Source organism: Limanda limanda, chromosome 21, assembly GCF_963576545.1.
Source record: "Limanda limanda chromosome 21, fLimLim1.1, whole genome shotgun sequence".
NCBI lineage: Eukaryota > Metazoa > Chordata > Actinopteri > Pleuronectiformes > Pleuronectidae > Limanda > Limanda limanda.
The window spans coordinates 9,900,415-9,921,905 of record NC_083656.1 but is presented as its reverse complement, the minus strand read 5'-3'; the positions used below and the strand labels follow the sequence as shown (position 1 = coordinate 9,921,905).

At 42.8% G+C, this 21,491-nt stretch overlaps 1 protein-coding gene across 1 annotated transcript in view; it reads right to left on the bottom strand.

Moving 5' to 3' along the window:
• dock1 (dedicator of cytokinesis 1) overlaps positions 1 to 21,491 on the bottom strand; it is a 172,994-nt gene that overhangs the window by 117,997 nt on the left and 33,506 nt on the right. The window contains exons 15-23 of the mRNA XM_061094579.1: positions 18,558 to 18,656; positions 17,968 to 18,040; positions 14,444 to 14,547; positions 13,676 to 13,859; positions 8,462 to 8,559; positions 6,000 to 6,089; positions 5,023 to 5,123; positions 4,794 to 4,922; positions 2,487 to 2,595 (exon numbers count right to left, since the gene is read on the bottom strand). Coding sequence (XP_060950562.1) covers positions 2,487 to 2,595; positions 4,794 to 4,922; positions 5,023 to 5,123; positions 6,000 to 6,089; positions 8,462 to 8,559; positions 13,676 to 13,859; positions 14,444 to 14,547; positions 17,968 to 18,040; positions 18,558 to 18,656 — 987 coding nt within the window. The remainder of the gene's footprint in view (positions 1 to 2,486; positions 2,596 to 4,793; positions 4,923 to 5,022; positions 5,124 to 5,999; positions 6,090 to 8,461; positions 8,560 to 13,675; positions 13,860 to 14,443; positions 14,548 to 17,967; positions 18,041 to 18,557; positions 18,657 to 21,491) is intronic.

Sequence of the window (21,491 nt, the reverse complement as noted above, 5' to 3'; positions counted from 1 at the left end):
AATAAATGAAAACCCTCCACATGCAGCAGCAGATATAGAATTTGGATCTTTACTTGGATCTTGTCGTGACCTTCAGATAATATGCTTTAATCTGCTCTGAGTTTATTGGAATTCTTTTTTTCCCCCTTTAGCTCAACACCTTAAGACCTGATCCAATAGCAAGTCGGTTCTGAATGTACCCAGATGCTTGTGGTGAATTGATCCAACCACATTCGGAGGTCTGGGACACATGTGGCTGGCAACAGCTTCTGATTTTACACTTCTGTGTGACCGGGCATTGATACTTTTCTTCCATTTATGCTGCATTCATTCAGCCCCTCCTGACTGCTCTCTTGCATGAGCCACATCTGTAAACTCAGGCAAGATAATAACTAAATAATTTGGTCTCTGCGAATGGAAAAAGATGTTTGTAATATATTGGCATATAAGGCAGGGAAGTCAGACTTGATCCCGAGTGGTCACAGGAGACACATTCAGATCTCTCAGGATGGATTTTAACACCAGATCTGAACGGAGCCTTGTAGTTAGAAAGAATTTCAAATATCCTGTTTGACTTGTTTTACAAAACTGCCTCTTTCTGATGACGAGCCAATTCCTTCTAATTACTCACTGAAGAGGCCGTTTTAGAATTTGATGTCTGTTCTGGGCAACAACCAAACCCCCCACCTGTTGTGTAGGGCTGTGTTGTGTGAGGTGTCCCTCTGCGTGTGCCTCTCAGTCGCCTACAAGCATGTGTTTGGGTGGTTTATCAAAGCTCTTCTCTGCCCGAGTATGGATCTATCCAGATGTTCATCAGGACTCAGATGTGACGTGTGATGGGACTGCTCATTAGCTTCCACCTGTCACTGTGCTTTCACAAGGGCGGACTTAGGGAAAAGGCACAAAAAAAAAGATATCCTGGATTTCTCGCTTTCGTGCCCGTTCCTCAAGATCAGTTTTTAATTTACTGACTGTAAAGCTAATATCTCACCCAATTACACAGCAACTGACTCCTAATTGAGTCCTGAGCTTCTCCTATGGTTGAGCGTGCACATGGATCTACTGTAGGTGCGTCTAGGTGCGTGTACCCTGCGATTATGTTATCTCTAAAGGCATAGGTGTGTGCGTGATTTGAGTGACAACTATACTTAGGCCTCTTGGTTTCAAATCTGCGGTCAGAAAGTTTGGTGGCAAGGAAAATGGAATAGAAAACAATATAGGAAATGATTGAAAGAAGAGAGGGAGCTTAAAGGGAAGGAGGGGAAAGGCGATGGAATAAATACCTTAAGGAGCAGCTAAAGAGCAGAAAGCCAGAGGAGCCCCAGACCACAGGACAGGCAAGGTCAGAAGGAAAGAAGAGAGAGGAAAAACACAAACACAGAAGCAGACAGAAAGAAATCAACAGAGGACAAACATACATAATGTGTGAAAGGAAGATCAATCTGAAAGGCTGGGACTGGAAGAAATAGAGTTCATCACGATGAATAGTGTTTAAAATGTACATGTACATTTACATGTACTGGTATTGATACAAAAGAAATAAGGTAAACTTCATATGTCACTATTTGATGTTGTAAAGAAGAACAAAAATAACAAATAACAAAATAACTTTGTCCAATTAAAGGCTTAAGTAAAAGGCTTAGAATTTGTCAGAAAAATGTATGTCTTTGATTTTTGGCCACTGCAGACATGGTTTAAAGCAAACACTTATTTGCTTTGTAACTGAGCGTTACATGAGAAGATCGATACAACACTAGTGTTACTACTCTTAATACTATGTGGAGCTAAAGTCAGTAGCTGTTTTAGCCTCAAGACAGGAAACAAGTGTAGATCGATAGACTGTCTCTGGCCTCAGGTAGAAACATGAGAGCAAACATCCCTGAAGCTCATGTAATACATACAACTGGTTTATAGTCAAAGCAAAGCTATATTCAAATATATTTGTATCCCCTATAGAACTGTAACTTTTGCAGGGATTAAATTAATAAGACGCAATGTGTTAATGAGCCAGCTACAAAAGGTGCTGGTAGATAAGCTCACAAGTAACCGGCTGTGGTTTCATATTCATATTTGATCTTCTCATTCAAATCTCAGCAAGAGAGCAAATCAAAACACTTCTCAAAATGTTGAACTATTCCTTTTATCATCTACTCAATATAAATTATTTTATTTTATGTGCGCCCCTACTTATGACACAGAGAGAATATGAGAGTAAAGAAAAGAAAAAAAATCAGCGTATAGACGTGAAAAAGTGAAGAAAACGAACATGCAGGACATCGAGAGCCTCGGGACTTTAACATTTATATCTATTAAGCTGCTGAATGACTTCACATCTAACGAGATACATGCATCTGCAATTAGAGAGCATGTCATCCAAAGTACATCACAGCAGATTTATTTACTATCCACACAGCAGCAGTTATTTACTATTCAGACAGCAGCAGATGTTCTTTGGTGCCAAGTCTCAGTGAGAGCGTGCAGCGAGGCTAGTGTGATATTCAGCCTACCTTCACCATGCCAGTGTTTTCTGAATTGCTGTTCATCATTTCATTAAAGGATGTGAAAAGGTTCCTCAAGGACTCCATGAAGTCGGCCTCCCCTTTGTTCTCGTAGAGCCTGCGAGGAGACGAAGTAGAGAATTACTTTGGCAGCCGATCACAAGACTGTTGTTTGTTTCATCCCTGTGTAAACAGCCCCGCCTGCAGAGGAAGTGACAAGAGTTTGATGATTCCCGGTTAAATCGTTAAAAGCAGCCAACAGAATGGCCCGCGTGTGTTATCAATGCAAATGTTCTTGGACGGGAACCACAGACATCACTCTCGCTGCCAGCCAGATTAGCATTTAAAACAACACGACGGGACCCTGAAGCACCTGCCTGCTTTCATGTGGAAACAAAAATCAGAAAAATTAATGATCTATGCTAATGACCCTCCTGGAACATGATATGAGGAGCGGAACTCAAATGCCATGTAAGGGTTTGCTGACTTTTCTTTCAGGGGGTTAGTATTAAAAAAATGTCTCTTCTGCAAGTTTGATTCAGGGGAGTGAAAATGGCAATGATCACAGGATGATTTCAGAAATAACACTTCCTTAATTTTTAAGTGCGATGGGAACACAAAGCAGGGCTTCCTCCATAATCCCCTCAAATATTCAAATGCATTTATCCCACTTGCAGAGCCACTAAATCTCCCCAAACTGGGTATTAACTGTAAATGAGCCGCATTGTGCTCGCTGCAAAGTTATAGTGTGTCAACCATTTGGATTAAAAACCAAAAAAACAACTGAAATCAGGATTTGTGAGAGAAATGTATATTGTTTGAAAACGCACAGTGAGGAAGGAGGGTCACAGAGGGGTGACGTGTTTTCAATCCACTGCATCAGATATGACTGTCTTTCTTGCAGAGGGGGGGGGGGGGGGGGGGGGGTATGGTGGCGCCACAATCTCTCGCAGGGCCGCAGGGTATTACAGAGGTCCAGGATAGTCGCCGTCGAGGGCTCAGAGAAATCACGGGATTAGAGGCATCCGTCTCAGAACTCCCCCAGCAACAATTACTTTTCTCACCTACAGCACCAAGGAGCAGAGTAAGCTCTGGACAGCCGCACCAGACTCGAGTCAAGGCGACAGAAAGGATGGGATAAGAGTGTCTCCTCTAACATTTATAGAAATGTTACGTTGACCTGCAGTGAAACCCTGCTACAGCCTTGAAACTTTCTCGTCAGAGCTGCACTAAAGGCACCCACAAATACAAGTTGACAGTTTAACCGAATCTGAAGAGTCTGACTGGGCCGGACTGAGCTCATACTGGCAAGCAACCAAACACACTGCTTCAACAACCTCAAACCACAGCTCCACTCTGAGGTTGGAGGCTGTTATTCCTTATCCTGTGAACGTGGACGTTCCCGGGTTCTGATCAGTGAGGTAAAGGACGGAGCGTCCTCCAGACACGGGACGGAAAACCAATCAAACTTTTCTCACTCAATTAGGTCAGGATCATACATCAGCCCCTCAGCTTCGTTCGGCCGCTCGACAACATTATCGTCTATTTAACTTCCATAGATACCGCCTCATCCCAAAGAACTTTATTCAACAGCAGCTCCGTACTGTGGTTAACACAATCAAAATGGCACACAAGATTGAATTTTATTATGAAATGGCACTAAAACCACCTGTTTTCTGAAATACATGTACAAGCATGTGTGTTTTCAGTGCTGTAAAAACGTATTCAGCTCATTAAGGACCCTGCTGGTGGCTAATGACAGAAACATCTCACATGTCAATTGTCATTCGAGCACTTCTTTCACCATGTAAAGATTCGGTGCATCAAGGCCGTAAATTATTCTCTACATTGACTGTAAATAAAGATGGACGACATATCTCCGCTTCTACATACCGCCATCTTGCAAGTTACACTTCATTCTCAGTAACTCTCAATTATAAAAAAAAAATTACTGGAAAATGAACAATGGAACATGCATCAAACCAAATATATTGGTTTTAACTTTAATTTGACTTTGTCCTATGTCCTGGGTGCTAACATGGAGAAGTCGGGGTTATGACTTGTACTGCAGCCAGCAACCAGGGGGCGATCCAGATTTTTTGGCTTCACTTTTCGATCCGTCCTTTATTTACAGTCTATGAATAAAACAACTGGCTGAGGTTACAATACATAGACTATTCTTCATCACAGTGAGCTGTCAAAGGCTGCACCAAGTCATGGAGGCTAATGCAGCGATGCCTCTGTGAAGAGTATTTGGCATTAACAGCTCTGTAGCACAGAACTATGTGGATATTACGTGTGTGCAGGAGGACGTACTGGTTGAAGAGGACTCTGGAGCGGACAATGAACTTGAAGATATACTCCAGAGCCTTCATGGCCTTCAGCAGCTGCTCTGTCAGCTTCTCAGCGTTGTCCACATAGTTCTTCAGAACTTTGGTCAGCTTCCTGTGAACACAACCACACAGAGCATGACACGTGTACAAAAACATTATATAATCACGTTTTTAAATAGCCTGTTTGTTTGTATGGAGGACAATTAACTTACGTGTATGCCAGTGTGGCACTGAAATGCTTCCGGATGTAGGTCTCCAGGACGGGGTTAAAGTGCTGGAACTTCCTGTCGGCTATGAGCCCAATTATGAACACCTGTCAGAGAACAAAGACACGGCCATGAAAATGTAAATCACACGGCTCTGACGGAGAGCAGGACAAACTGGCCGTCTTACTCAATATGCTGAAAAAGATTAGGAAATTCCACTTTCTCTCAATTCTCCAGCCAGCGGATAATCTAGGACACCCAACAACACAATTTCTACCTCCTTCCGCTGAAAGGGAAAAACTGCTCTTTACATATGCTCCCCATGTGAGGCAGTGGCTTAAGAGATAGGATTCTGCCAAATACTTTGTCGACTCATCGGCTACAAATAACAGATTTCAAACATGACAACGTTACGTAATGGAAAATTCAACAGGCTTATTTGCTTCTGCCTTTCCAAGATCTCCTTCCTGCTCTACTCTCAGGAAAATGAGACTTCCAATGTTCAGACAAACAACTGGCATGGAAATGATCCCTTTACATTACAAATTGAAGCAGATCAATACAGCATAGATTCTACATGAGATGCAGTGTGTCTGCAATTCCCTCAGTGAATGATTAGCCACGCTCTCATTTACATGCAACAGGAAACAGTTAGTGAGCTACATGAAATCAGGACTGAATTTAAGTATCGACTTGAATAAAAAAAAATGTATTAGTCCCTTAAAGTGGAGAAATTCTAACTGTTCTATAACCAAAAATATATCTATTATCAACTTTACCAATATGTTTTTATTTAAACCAGGAAACAATAAATCTATATGCAAATACTTTTGAATTAAATTGCAATATTATGTTACCATTCCTATTGTTTTACCTGATGACATTTATATTTGCATCTGAGAGTGAAATGTGTCTGAATGTTTATTTGCTCCCCTGCTGATATGAACTATGTTCTGCTGTTACCAATTTGCTTCTGAACTCACCAAGGCGTCGAACACCAAAGTGTCGAAAGTGTCACTGTCAGAGTTTTCCATCATGATGTTGAAGAGAGCGTCCAGAGTGTCTTGCAGAAACTGAAATTGAAAAGAAGCACAGCATGTAATAGTGGTTGATATTTATTCCATTGAGGAAATATGGCAAGAAAGGACATGGATATGGAAATTTAGCAAAATGGCAAAACTGACTTCACAGCTCTTTCACATCAATATAATCTATGATTCTCAATAGATGATCATGTCCTTGTTTGTGGAAGCTGGTGACATTGTGGTGATACATTAACTTCAAGGAGAGATTTCTGCACAGTTTGAAGAAGCCGGAAATCTGTAGCTTGGGATTTTATTCAGTGAATAAATGCATTCCAATGAGAGCTGGATGATACAGTTCAAATTATTATCATTTTTACAATGCTGCTACATATTGACTTACAAAACATACTAACACTGCCATCCAGCTCATAAATAGTATATCAAATAGCATGTTTGCCCTGTGGTTGTACGACTCCACCAACCGACCTTTGACCACTGAAATCTAATAAGTTCATCTTTGAGTCCAAGTGAACTACTCAAAATTTCAAGATATTCCTTAAAGGCAGACAGCATATCAACATACAAATATGACCTTGACCTATGACCTCCAAATCTAATTATTTAATCTGTGAGTCCAAATAACATTTGGACCTAATTTTAAGAAATTCCGTCAATGCGTACTTTAGATATCTTGTCCGCAGCAATTGGACATAAAAACAAAAACCTAAATCCTCCAGCCACTGGCTCTCACTGGGGCAGATGCATACAATTATACAAAAAAAAGTTTAACAACTTAATTATTTTTAATATATTTAAATATATATATGTTATCCACCTTTTTCAATAAAAACCTTATTAATGTAAATCTCAGGTGTATACATACAATCATACTTGTCAAGTATGAGTGCAAACCTGCGGAAATTAAACCCCCTTGCCCTGGTTGGTGCAACCTAAAGCCAAGCGCTCTGACAAGGCCACGTGCGATCCCTTACTCAGCTGTAACAACTGCTACCATGAGCCAATATTAAGCCCTGTGAAGACAGCAATAACTTCCCTGTCAGCAGTCCATCCAGAAACACTAACCATATACAGCCTGCCTCTCTCGGGAAACATGCTCCATTTACTCAGCCAATTCTGGAGCGACGTGAAAACAGATGTAATAATAGTGTTGGAAACCGAGCTTTCTCTCTGCGCTGTACCTGGTCCGTCACCTCGGGACAGATGATATTCATCACGTTCTCAAAGACAAACAAACATAACTCGCACGCAGCGGAGTTAAAACCACAATTCAATCTCGAGAGGGTTCAGACTGCATGACGGAGATGAGGTAGCAGCGTCCTATTCACTCACTCACTGTATCACACTATAAACATTGAGAAAAAAAAGCTCAATCGGAAACCCCCATTTATGATTTATTCATGATTTTCTTTGTGTGTGCATAGTATCGAATTCACACTATACAACCATAAGTGCTGTATAATCTACTGGAGTATTGTTTTCAAATGGCAAACAGAAAATGTCACCTAATCGCACACCGACAGCCTCAGAGCGCTTCGGAGGGACCGGGAGCTAATGTTGCGGTGATAATAATCACACCCCTGTGGTTTAATGAACTGGTCCAGCTGCGTTTGAGACATCTATCTGGTCTGATCAAATCTGTCTGGTGAAGGACTTCCTCAGATGCGGCGCAATCTGCCAGGCCTCCAGCCGGCCCGCGGAAAAAAACTTTTCTCTTGAAAGTGATTTATTCATCTGCCCCATGCTGAGAACTTTAAGGGCCTGTCTACACTTCTGACAGCAGGTCATCTCCTCCTCTCCTGTGGACTGTGTGTGGTGCTGTGTGCGCCCTCCTCACTTTAATACACACGCAATGAAGAAAACAGAAGTGGGATTATATGTGAAGTAGCTGTAGTTTTCAGGAACAATTGGTGTTGTGTGTGACTTTATCGTTTATGTCATCAGCTGTTGAAGGAACCTTTTTTTTCTATCTGTATCGAGGCAGTACACAAACTGATTGATACAAAACCTGGTACTTGTTTCACTTTCAACTCATGTATGTAGATGTCCTGCAAAGTTAAAAAGCCGAAACGTCTGCATCATTGAGCAGCCATTATTTCCTACAGGCGCTGGAAGTGGTTGACCAATCACAACAGAGCAGACTGGGCTTTATCGGGAGGAGGGGGGTTAAAGAGACAGACCAAGTGTTTCAGACAGAGGCTGAAAAGAGGAGCTGCGGCAATGGACACTATGAGGAAAGTGATGTGTTATCTGGACATAACGGCATCTTAATCTTTTCAAACTAATAACCCCAAGATTATGAAGGTGATTATGAGAGTATATGTCTCCTTTAGACTTGTTTTCGCTCCAGCTTTGACACCACAGGGAGCCAGCACAGCAGAGGAGTACTGTCATTTTCTGACCTTGACGACTTCGCCACCTTCCACCTTCATCAGCTGACGGAGGTTCTGCTGCAGCAGGCTGGTGTTGGAGCGCCACTTCAGCAGGCCAAGGAGGTCCACTGAAAAACAGACAAACAAGGAGTCATTACCACAAGGCACATTAGGTCCGTCCTGCCAGTAAATACAGCGTGAAGAGAGATGAAGAGGCACACACACACACACACATTCACACACACACACACACACACACACACACACACACACACGTCAGTTGGTAGATTTCACAAATGCAGCCTGAATCTTAAATCTCTCACTTTAATCATGGGAAATAAATCAGGCACACGAGGATGAGACGTGATGTGATTAATCACGTTCCACACAGAGCTCGTTCAGACCACCTTTGGCAGGTTATCAAGATGGGAGCTTAAAAATGCCATTGTGTCAGCTCTGCTGACGTATACCATGAGCCAGACTTTTTCCAAGGGCAAAAAACATTAGTCTTTTCAAATCTAGCGAGTGTGTTTGGAGACTTCAGTCGGTTTAGAGGCCGATTGGGGGTTGAAACTATTCAACCTGAGAAAGACAGATGTCTAACAGACTCAAGCTAGGGACCGCTGCATTGTGTTGATCAGCATTACCTCTGTCAAGGGGGGGAATAATCCTCCGTGTTAATCTGCGTGTTTGTAAGTTAGTTAGGGTTACACAAAAACTACTGGAAGGAATAGTACGAAACCACAAACCAATTAAAATCGGTTGTGGATCCAGATCAACAAGTTTTCCTTTGCGAACCCTTTCCTTGAATTTTTCAGAGAAATACGGATCTTGATCAAAAATGTTTAGGGGACCATTAACTGAGTTAGCTCTTAACTAAGTGCAATATTATCCACTGTGCAATATTATCATGTTCAATAAATTTGAGTCCATATACCCATCTGCTTTAATGCCCTGTGTTTTATACTATTTATTCCAATGTTTTTGTATTTATTTTGTAGGCTATGCTCTTGTCTGTTTAATACTTTCTTTACCACTGGGAAACTTTCTTGTAGACTGCACAATGACAAGAAAAGCACTGAATTGAATTGAATGATTCATTCATTAATCCTCTCAGTTACCTTGCCGTCCAGATACAAGCCAGAGAGAAACTTTCTTAAAGAATATTTGGGGCGTATTATTTACCAAACCTGCATTGATAAAGCAGCTAAGCTCAAGAAACGTAATTTACAGAAAGACCAAGCCAGCATCTCTTTGTCGACCGCTGCCTCTCTCCACGTGCCATGTTTCATCGAGTATGGGAGAGCCAATCAAGCATGGCGACAAAGTGATGGATACCTATCATCTGCGATCCTGACAGCCTATCAGGGCTCTGTTCAGACCACCAGGGATCCCCTCCTCCCCAGGGAGATATGAATTTGAAAACTGACGCTTAGGCGCCCATGAGAGACAACTGGAATGAAATTGGGATAAATCATCGGGCAGCTTGGTCCCAATGAGACACAGCTGTTAGCGGCCACACTGTCTGTTGCACACGGGTGACAAATAACCTGCTCAAGACTGAATGTCCTTGCAGGCAGCCATATTTAAAAGATGCAACAAAAATGTCAGATGGAGAGTGGAGTGGTGGAGTAATTAATTTTGAGGGAAGAGGTTATATCGTCACTTCACATCGAAATCCACAAGCGTCCCCATTATCACCGTTTGAGTGTTTTGTTACCGAACACTTTGCATGACAAGAGCATTTTCTGTTAACTTTTACCAGCAAACCAAAGTCTAATAGCTTGTCCTTTTATTCTTAATAGTAATAGCCTTGTATGCAGTTCTGACGTTTTATAAGTGCGGGCCTTTGAACACGATGTAAGAGCACATTTAGACACAAATCCCCCACTTAAAAGAACATTTTAATGAAATACTTTTTTTTTTATTCCAGCCAAGGTGGGAACAGAACGTTACAGTCCCGCTCCCTGCACTGCTGTCATCGGATCTCTAGCTTCTCCTCCAGCCTCCACTTAGAGAAACACACTCCAACTACCCAGGGAAGGAACCGGCAGCCACTTCACACGCGCTCCCAGCGCTGGGCGAGCGTCTGCATAAATCTAGCTTAATTAAAAAGAGTGTTTCATCACCGCTGCGGGATCAGGGCTGAGGTGTGTCGTGTGTGAAGCAAGTGCTCTGTTGCAGGGGGCGTTTGTCTTTTTTTCCTTCAAGTCTGAAGGAAAAAAAAGTCTTGTGAGCAACCACTTAGAGCAAAGACGAATATGGTAATTGAGATTTTTAGATACACTCCGGACGGCAAGAGGAGAATATTAACATTTTCGTTTCACGTGTGGATTGTTAATAATCATTGCATTATTTTGGCATTACAATTTTCCAGAGCGAGGTAATTTCCCATAGGTTTGATATGATTAGTTGGGTTTTTGGGCAACCAAGCACAAAACTGAATCTTGAGTAGCTAGTAACCATCACAGCCATGCTACAATTTTCCAATCAGCCGAACTGATGATCTGACCAGTATCAGCGAATCCAGTTATAGAGGAGCTGTGACCGCTTGTAATCGGATGTCACAGAGAAGAGTTGAGAGAGAGATGAATTCTCTGAGGCACACTATTGTACTAGCAAATAAAATGACAAATCGTCGAAAAACAAAACAAAAAACAACCAATCCAAAAGAGTAAGGCACTCAATGAAAGGCACTTTGAATAAAAGTGCTATATGTGGCATATGCATTATCATTCTTCAACAGAAGTACAAACAAAACAAATTAATTTATGATATAATGCAGGAAAAATAGTATAGGAGATGGATTTGCTTTACGTTGCTTTTATTAAAAAAAATGCCTTGGCATGGGATGATATATTTATATACTATATACATTTTGGCTGCTTTATTTCCATCTCTACAGTCCAAGGGGCAAACACTGCTGCACATCTTTCTGACAAAGGTAAAAAGGGAAGGTGTGGAAAAGAAAGGAGGGGGAACTAAGGAGAGCAGATGTGCCTGTTCATCTACAAAACAATGAAGAGAACATTTAAAGCTACAGCCATTCCTTCTGACTGGTGTAATGAGCGTGGGCAGGTTCGGCTGCTGTAACGGAGACTGCTCATCTGCTGACATCAACACCCACTGATCAGAGGAGGAAGCAACACGACTGTATTTAAGTGACAACTTAAACCACAGACTAAACTTAATAACCCTCAATGGGAATATTACTGCAACACAGAACGCCCTCTTCTCTCGCACAATATATGCAGCAGCACTTTGACAATTCCAGGGATCTAATAAAGGCTTATTTTTGGTTATACGTGTTATTTGGGCAAAATAACAAGAAAATGTACTCGTTCCTCCCATGCAGGATTTTTTTACAAGACAGCTAAGATTTACACAAGGCCTGTGAGTGAGTGTGGCAGCTGGCGGAGAGAAGACTTCCTCTGAATATTGATGTAAACAGGGCACCGTTTCTCTTTTTTAAAGCCTCTGTCAAGTGAAAAGCGTGTGTTTCCTTAATGTCACCGCATCAAGCTCAGCAGCCATGTGTTTTTCTAAGTCATACAAGAAGATGCCGAGATGCAAGAGCTCCTGTTCTTAACTAAAAGACAAAACAAGAAAGTCCTGTCGTCCTCTAATGGGAGAAGCAGTCGGAAGTTAAAACAAGTTTAAAACTCAAATTAAGGGGGATGAAAGTAAAAGGTGAAGTTATTCCTCTGAGTGCCTGCTGAAAACATTGATCACATTTTACTTACTAAACCCCTTGTACAACTTTGACATCCCACACTGATTGTGCACTGCTCTCCTGTGCAGTGACGGATGGTCCCGGTCATTTCAGGTGTGTTTGCTTTTAGTATTACCTCCAAATGAAGTGGACTTGACAACGGGTTAAAGTTTTTGTTTTGGTTACAAACTGTTTGACCTCCTCGGCGCTCAGCATCCTTAGAGCTTGTCGAGGGATATCGGAATGTTTTTAATACACGTGCCATCGATCGGTAAGCGATGTCGTGCTCAACAGATCTACATTTTGAAAAGGTATAGGATTAAAGTTGTGATAAAGTTCTCTAACGAAACATGAAGATTTTGAAGACGATATTCCTGGAAGGAGGATTTTAACTTTCGAAAGGATGATATCGTATTTAACATATGAGTAAGGTAAACACATTTGGTTGTTTTCGAAGGGCAACACAAAGATTATTGCGTGTGAGCTCTGAAATTGAGAAACAGACAACACATCATCAATTTGCTTCAACAGTTCAAACCAACAATTTAAAATTATCTTAGTACAAGCATGAATAAAAACATTAGGGCACGATGCACTTCTTATTCAAACAGGCTGTTGCTGCGGACGAGCAAAACAATTAATTTCGTTAAAGTCAGCCTGCAGTGAAATTGTCCCTTCTTCATTCTCACTCTCTTTCAGGTTGTGGCCAAAAAAAACACACAGAGGAAGCTTTGATTTTGACTATAATTAAAATGGAGGCTCGGTCCTGAATATCAAAATAAACAAAGAAGCACAATACATCGAGCACAGGAGAAAGAGAGGCACGCACGTGGGAGGGTTCTGTTGACTGTGAAATCAGAACCACTCAGTCTGGAAATACCAACATGTCTGTTGTGATTTATAAACAGGTATAAAAGTCTAGAACGAACTCAACAGGCCAAAATCCTTAAATCGATCATCCATGAAGAGCAGATGGGGATTTCTCCTTAGCTTAGAAAGTGTAGATTGAAAACAGTGAACAGAGCAGAACTGACGTCGTTCAGCAGAGAAATCAGATCCCCTGACGGAGACTGATAGAGAGGGAAGTTGGAGAAGAAGATGGGATGAGGGAGAGGAGGGTGAAGGAAATTTTGTCCGAATGGGGGCAAGTGTCCGACGTGACCAGGTGGAAAGAGGCGAAACACGACAGGGATCCCAAATTCCTACTTTAAGTGATGTTTGGTTACTGTGCACGGATAATCTGTCTTCAGTCAAGTCAGAGGCTGTATGATTACATGAGTCTTCAAACTATATTATTTTCACCCAGATTATTTTCCTTTCCTGTAATTTACTTTCTTCTCCATCGTACCAAATCAGCAGTTGCATCGTACTGGCAAGAACTGGCCACTGGCAAGTACTGTTATTAGAGCAGCAAAGAAGCAGTATTGGATTCGGTATTGGGAGAGGAAAAATGGTATCAAAACATCTCTAAAAATAACACATCGGGAAAAAAAAGATGAAAATATGAGCTGTAGAGGTGCAGGGGCTCGTACCGTTCTGTGTAAGCTTGGTGGAGCAGACCAGCGTTGCGATCTGGAAGGAGTCCTTGCTGATGGTGCAGTTGCCCAGGTTGTGGGTGTTTTTACCGGTGGTGGAGTAGCCCTTCTCCTCCAGCTCCAGCTTGGTGGCAGGGAGGTTCAGGTACAGAGACGAGTCTTCCATCTTCTTCGCCTCTGCCTGGTTTTCCCGGGATAATATTGAGTCAATATGTGAGCAAATTAACAATTTACGACTGAGGCAGTTAAGGAAGCTCGTTCATTTTTTCAGTAACACAAAAATCGATATCTCCTGTTTTTCTGTTGTGATGAAATATTGTGTTCCATTACTTCGAGTCTTTGCTTTTCGCTGTGTTTACGGCCAGTCGTTGCATGTGGGACTAATAACAAAACTCTTTGCCAAACAGTAATTTCAACTGACAAAACTGCATCGCAAAAATATGAGACAAAGAATAATCTATTCGGGGGAAAAAAATTCCACATTGCCATTTTAGTTAACATAAATGACCAGTGTGATGCAAAGGTTTAATTATGCAGGGGATTTCAATTGGAATGCAATCTCATTTCACTTTGGGGTTGATGTGTAGCTCCTATACAATTCTCTATAGAAGGCAGTGAAGCTATTATAGTGGCAGCTGTTAATCACACCGACAGATTTCTCACCTACGCCTCATCTCTGTCATGACGAGTGTGGCCGGAACAAAGATGCCAGAAAAGCCAGAGACGGACTTTTAGAATCACGTTACGGGATTGTTTGACGTTTACCTTGTACACGATGAAATCGTGCTCGCCGTCCCTCAGCGTCGTCCCGTCGTACCTCATCAGCTTCACGAAAGACAAAGCAAATATCTTCTCCGATTTGTCTTTTGCTGTAGGAGGAGAGAAAATAAACACATGAGGAACACATGGAGGAGATATTGTGTTTCTTTGAGACTCATAGTTTACTTTCCTATTTCTACACAGAAAATACTTTTTTTTGTGTACGTTTACAAACTAAAAAGACCAAATCTTCAAAGCGAATACACTGTAAGTGTTCTTCAGGAAACCCAAGGCTCCAATATGAGCTTGCAGGGACAGACTCCAAATCAATGAACCATGCAGCGTGGCTGACTTTACAACAAGTCATTAACAAACTAGCAGACTAATAAAACAGATCACCCCAAATGCAAATCTCAGCACTATAAGGGCCCCGAGTCAGCTCCCGAGTTTGCACAAGGATTTACTATTCCCTAATGATGACTTAATTCGCACTGTGACTATCTGTGCAAGAGTTGTTTTTATAATAAGTAATAATTAAAATGTTCCTTTAGATAAAAATCATCTCTGCTAACTTTAAACGACAGATTAAATCCACTTTTGTCCGCATCCTGTTTGCATCAGTGTAAACACTGTCATTGATCTCGGAGCTGCAGCTGTGAACAGCATAAAGTGAATAATCCCTCTCAAGGTGCTGCTCGTGTCTATGTGCATACACGTGTGTGACTGTGGTTGGAGGATGTATAAGGGAAGCGCTGCATAAACAAGCAGGAGAGTTATGACTTTGTCCTGTAACCAAGCGTTTGGACAGGGCCACATATATCATCACAGGGGATCAACCAGCTCTAATTTATGTGCAGGGAGACCTGATTCATCGAAGTATCTTGCGCATTCTCTCTGCATAAATCCCCTCATTGGTTTGCTGCCTGCAGCCTCGCCTGTGAATAACTGCTAGGCTGGCATGAGAGGGACCAGAGGAGGGAAAACACTGTACGCATGCCACCCAGTAGAGACACATGTATTAGTGACTCAGGACAGGAGAGAGCTCCGAACTCGGCACTCAGGGGGACAGAGAAGGTTTTTTGGAGCTAATCAAAGTCAAGTTTGAGTAGAACTCCTGCACTGGCTGACCTGTAAGGTGGGCTGTCACTTGAGATGTCTGCTAAGTGTACTATGCTAAATTCAAAAGCCTGCCCACCACCACCATGCTCACCAGGTAGTGGCAGAATGATAGATGAAACTGAAGCGGAAAAAAAAGATGGCAGGGGATCTCTTACAGCCACGGTGGCATCCATGATAGCAGCCATCAGTCTGATGAGGCCTGACAATGTTGTGGTGTTAATCTGATGCACTGGCTTAGAGGCGTGCTGACTCTCAACCACGGGGCTGAGATCGTGAGCACATGATCCCGGGAAGTGAGCAGCTCTGTCACTCTGTGTTTCTACTGAAAGTTCAGCGCTGGCTAGGAGCAGTGGAGGGAGCGGGGGGAACACAGGCAGATGACAGCAGACGACTCAGAGGACTTCATCTATAGCGGGCAACCTCTGCTCGGCTTTTCTTAGAGATTTCCCCACATGTAGAGAGGACTTGGACAATAGAACGTAGACATGTTGTCTTGCAGTCTGTCTGAAGTATGCTGTGTGGAACATGACAATTTCTAGAAGCCAATCAAACACCCATCTCTTTATATTTTAAGCAATTGATCTGGAGTAAAAAACAACCGTGTATACTTAAAAATAAAATTACATATATTGGACTGGGAATTATTTCTGCATCAAATTGTCTTGTACCAGTGATTTAATCGGCTTTAGAGTGGATATGATTAAGTGTTTGTGACAGTCAAAGTCTGCGTCTACATGAGTTAGTGCTTTGACTAGACCTATTTTGTGAAGTTATCTTCATAAACCACCAGGGAGAAAACTAAAAGTGTTGATAAAATGCTCATAAAACAGTCATAGTTAAACACTAAGGTTAAGAATTATGGCGAGGCGGACAAGAGAGAAAGATCTCTGCTTTGCCATCTGATCACATTAAAGCTGTGTTATGCACATGTGGTGCAGTGCGGCGCCACCTGCGACCCAACTCATCCCCATAGTGACGGGGATATGAAAAGAAAAAGGTCATTATAAACAACAAACTATTGTGATATCACATTCTGCCTTTCGCGAATTTAAATCACAGAGTAGTTGATTACAGAATACGTAAAGAGTGCATTCTTAGTCCCCTTAGTACTGTGGGCTGGTCAGGATCATTTGTTTGAATGTGTGAACATCGTACAAACAGGTGGTGATGAGGAGGATAAACTGCATCATTACATGTGATCAACAGGAGAGGCTTAATCCAGCAGAGGGGTGAATGCATCAACTTCTACAGCTTCAGCAGGCAGCCAATAAATCACAGAGGGTTCATCCTCAAGCACTGAACAAACCCTGTCAGTGCAGATGTGACAGGAAGTGGCCGCATGCCAGAGAAACACGCCTGAACAGATGCAGACAATCAGAAACTTGGATTAAGTTAGACTCGTGTGCGCAGGGGATATAATAACATCATGTCTCCATAATGGGAGTTGTATACTTTGAGAAATCCACTCAAGGACGGGGAGAAACAAGACTTCCCACATACAGGGTCCACTATTTCAACCTATCTCTTGATTGTCAATTGTCAGCGCTGAGGTGGCAGCATCAGTATGCCCCCTCAGTCCCAGAGTCACTTAAGGTGAGCCAGTTTCTAAAGCAACCCATCCTGCAAGATAACAGTCACAGCGTTTCAAAGGCATGCCTCCTAACAACATTAGTCCCTGGAGAGGCAAGGTGCCAGGCATGACAAGAAGCCTCTCCAAGTGGATTATAAACCAGCACCGAGCTCCGGGAACTGGTCATTTTCTCCAAAACCTCTGCATGCAGGTGACAAGCGGACAGTGCTGCAGGGTTTTGGGAACTGGGTGGGATGAAGGTATCTGCAGATTTATTTACTGGGGAGAAAGTAGACCTCTCCATGCTGATATATCCTTCCGGTTTGCTATGAAAGGGACGGGTTGTTTTTGTGTATTTTGTATACAGCTGTCATGGCTCTTATTGCCTCTCAAAAACACTTTTCCCCTGAATCCCCTGCCAGAGGAAACGGCCGCGCCATGCGGTGGGCAGATGGGTTGGCGAGGCTGCCACTAAACCAGGCTTCCCTGCCCTCTACACCCCCAGAATTAAAAAGGATGTTAAAAGACAGAAGGACATACAACACTGGCTGCATTCAGCGACACGCAGGTTCCAATAAACAAATGAGCTCCCTCAGGCATTTTTCACATCCCAGCGGTAGACCCTGACAAGCCCCTCCGTGACACGGCGTTGTGCAGGACCAGACTAATACCTCTGATTATAGTGACAAAGAGTGAGCCTCAAAGTATTTATCACCATGCAAACGCATCTGCTCCGATTGGATTTCTCCCATTATTTCTGCTGCGGATAGATTAACATCCAATTGTGTGGCTGGTCACTAGTGACAAAAGATTGTTCACATGCCGATGTGTTTGTACTCACAGTCCTGTGACGAGCGGTGGCGAAAGGTGAACCGCAAGTGGCTCCGGTTCACATCTTCAATGGGAATGGCAACCTGGGATACGGGAGAGAAAGGGGCAGGTTCCATGAGTAGCTTTTCAGGAACAGGAGCAGAATGAAGCATTTGTTGAACAGAAGTTAACTGAAAAAAAAGGGCCATCTGGACTAAAATACATAAAAATATATAGTGCAAGTTTTGCATGGTTTGCAAATTTGTGGTAAATGGGCTAAAACATGTAAAATTACTGGTTTGTCCAAGTGTCACGGATCGATGGCTTCATATTGCTATACATTCCTTCTGCCACTCCATTGACCACTTAATCTACTGTGTGGTTGAATGTTCATTACTGCCTCTCTATGCACCAAAGCTTCATTGGTTATTATTCAGCAAACACCCCAGTCTACATGCTGCTGGAGATGGAAACCTGCGTGATGAATAATGGATTTGAGAATTATATCAAAGGGCAATTGTGCAGCGAAGGTGGAAAATAATGACTAAGATGCTACACGGAGGAATACCAAAAAAGAAAAAGGGAGGAGGTAGAGAAGTAAGAAGAGAGAGAGAGACACACCTTTATTGTTTCAAACCAACGTGGTTGTTTCACTTGGTAATAGATGACGGACTTGTATTCATTGATGCCCTCATCTCCAGCTCCAGGGAAGATCACACTCTGGGTAAAGAGAATGAAAATACATCGAATGAGTTAGCAGATAATAAAGCTGGTTTTCTGGTCATGCTGGTTTCAGGCTCCACCCACACCACTGTTTCTCGTTTTAAAAATGATCTCCAGCCATGAGCGCATTTAAGCTCCACATCCGGATTAAAACAGAAATCACACTCTGGAAAACCTGTATCACATGACGACTCGTACACAGGGCATGTAGGAATCTGCCGCAGAGTTTTTAACAAAACAGGGTAATGGCATTCCCAGTACTTGGCAGGGGTGATGCTTTTTTAAAAGTGAAACTAAGCGGTCTGGATGAAGCCTGAGAGATATAATCGTGATGGTCCAGCCATTATCACCCTGTCAAAACATTAGCACACTCACAGCCTGAGAAAGATTGACTAGCAGAGTCTCAGGGGCAGAAATCTTGCATGCAGTCTAGATGCACTTTATGCGCGAGCACCTGCCTGTTGGCTGCCAGTCTCATGACAGCACTGTAGATATAAGAAATAAATTAGAAATGAATTATTTAGGAAGGAGAAGCAGTGGCTCCCATGCAGGGAGAAGTGGAGGGAAGCCAGGCACAGGGAGAAGGACCAGCTGGTGCCGATGGATCCAGTAATGTAAAGTGGTGTCCCTAGTGGGTCCCTGGAGTTTCTACAACAGGTCAGGGTGTGTATGTAAACTGCTTTTCTTCCCACTGGGGGATTCGGCACGAGGATGGGACACACGCCTCGTTCTCTATCAATCTGCATCCTTCCTCCCACTGCTGCAGCTGACTCCCTGGCCTGGACGGCTGAAGAGCTCCAACACTAATGGTTTCTGACAAGCAGCAATTATGAGAAATAACAGGCTCTATCTAAGCACCCACCCCGCCAAGGCATGCAGGGTACATCGGTGAGGGTTGGCTCCTTTGACACTGCCCCTTCAAGTGGCAAGGTTTCGTGACAGCTTCAGATTTTAAGGAGAGACGAAAAATAAGGGGAGGTGGCAGAGGTCTACCTGCAGATGAGAAGGTTTTGTCTGGGTCGGCTCTTAGGTCAAGGTGACAAGGAGTCGCTGTTCGGACTGTCACAACATCTCAAATTCGTTCAGAGGCAGGGCATGGAAAAGAAGTAGTAGGTGTGAGTCGGGGTAAATTACAGAGAAGCTTTCCGTCATCAAAGCATCAGATCAAGCTTCAGGAAGTGACAGAGCCTCTCATATCAGGTTGAGAACTTCCTTTCAGCCAATTAAAATCCAAGATTTTAACCAATTAGCACTGATCCCTGGAGAACTGAACAGATGAGGCTGAGCGTTTCTGGGAAAAGTTGAAAGACAAGATGTTGGAGGGAGCTGCAGCATCGCAAAACACAACACAGCACGAGGGGATGTGATCAGTCTCTTGATCATCATCAGTGAGTAAATACAATATAGTTGCGGTAAAACTAGTGTAATCATATAATGGACTAGAAGACATGACATTCTGGTTCGGACAACCATATAAATCAAACTGCACATTTCTTAAAAAATTGAATGCATGTTCAAAGGGAGCTTTGGTTTGTAACTAGCAGTGAAAAGTGAAATATTTGTCTGTAACATTCATCGACCAACAGTCACAGTGAGAATACCCAGCACTGAGAGAACTGCATTTACAGTATAATCACCACTGCTCCTTACACTTCCTCAGCCTGCTGAGCAAAATCACTGATGAAGACTCTCAATCGGAGGCTAATGTGTATAATTGAGGCGGCCGAGGGCGATGGCGTTCTCGTCTGATTCGCTGGTTGCAGGAGGTCTCCCCACGACCAGGGATATGTCATGTGAAACCACTTATGCATCACCACTCCCTGTAACTTCCACTATCTGCATACTACACTGTGGTGTGGACATACTGGCATTACACTAGCAGAATGTCAGGGAATCAACAAAATACAACTGTGGCGTGACCAAGTTAAAATCAAACAATCTCGACAAAAACCTCAACATTTGCTGCCACGTGAGCGCAAACTCCCACGGACACACACCTCCTGACCCACTTCATCCCACACACTGCTCATCACAGACATCTCTAAACCTCTCGTAGGCCACATTAAGCGATGCCCTCTGCAGAACAAGAGGAACAGTCAAGCAGTGGGGGGGTCACAGTAATTAAACATCAGAGAGAGGTCGTTGGCTAGAAACTCTTGATGAACCGAAAGCTTTATTAGGACATTACACACTGAGGGGTTGATACATGATTAAAATGTGGGCAGAACTCAAAAGCCTGACTCCAGGTCAAAGCGAGAATTTTTTTGGTGAATACTTTTGCGTTACATCGCAATACATTGTTTCCCTTGTATCATCTGGACCATAAGTAGTCACTTGGGCCACAATTATCTGTCTGAACCCCAGAGAAAACGAACCAAGTCCGACCGTATTTGCAGCATTTTGAGATGACTTGCAAGCAAACAAATAGACAGTGGAGAAAAAGATCCTTTTAACTTCATTAGAGAAGGTAATTGTACCTGAAACAAGAAGCTGATTTCTCATCTTTCATCACTTGCCGGTTTGCACACTCACATCTGTAACAGACTGACTGTGATAACGGTTGAGTCCTGCAGTGATGAGGCACATTTTAAGCTAGTCAATCAACCACGGAGCACCAATATTGCAGTCTGTCATTGTTGACAGGTGGCGAAGGCTTTTGGTCAGGTCTGTGTATCACACTGTTTTATAGGAGCGCTGGTCAGTTAAGCAGCATGCTGAGCTGTGTGGGATTAAAGAAAGCCCGGTAAATCACAAGAGTGTCTGAGAGAGCGATTGGCTGCAGCGCCTGAATGCTGAGGATGAGCTGAGCGAGGGAAAAACACCAAAGTTGGT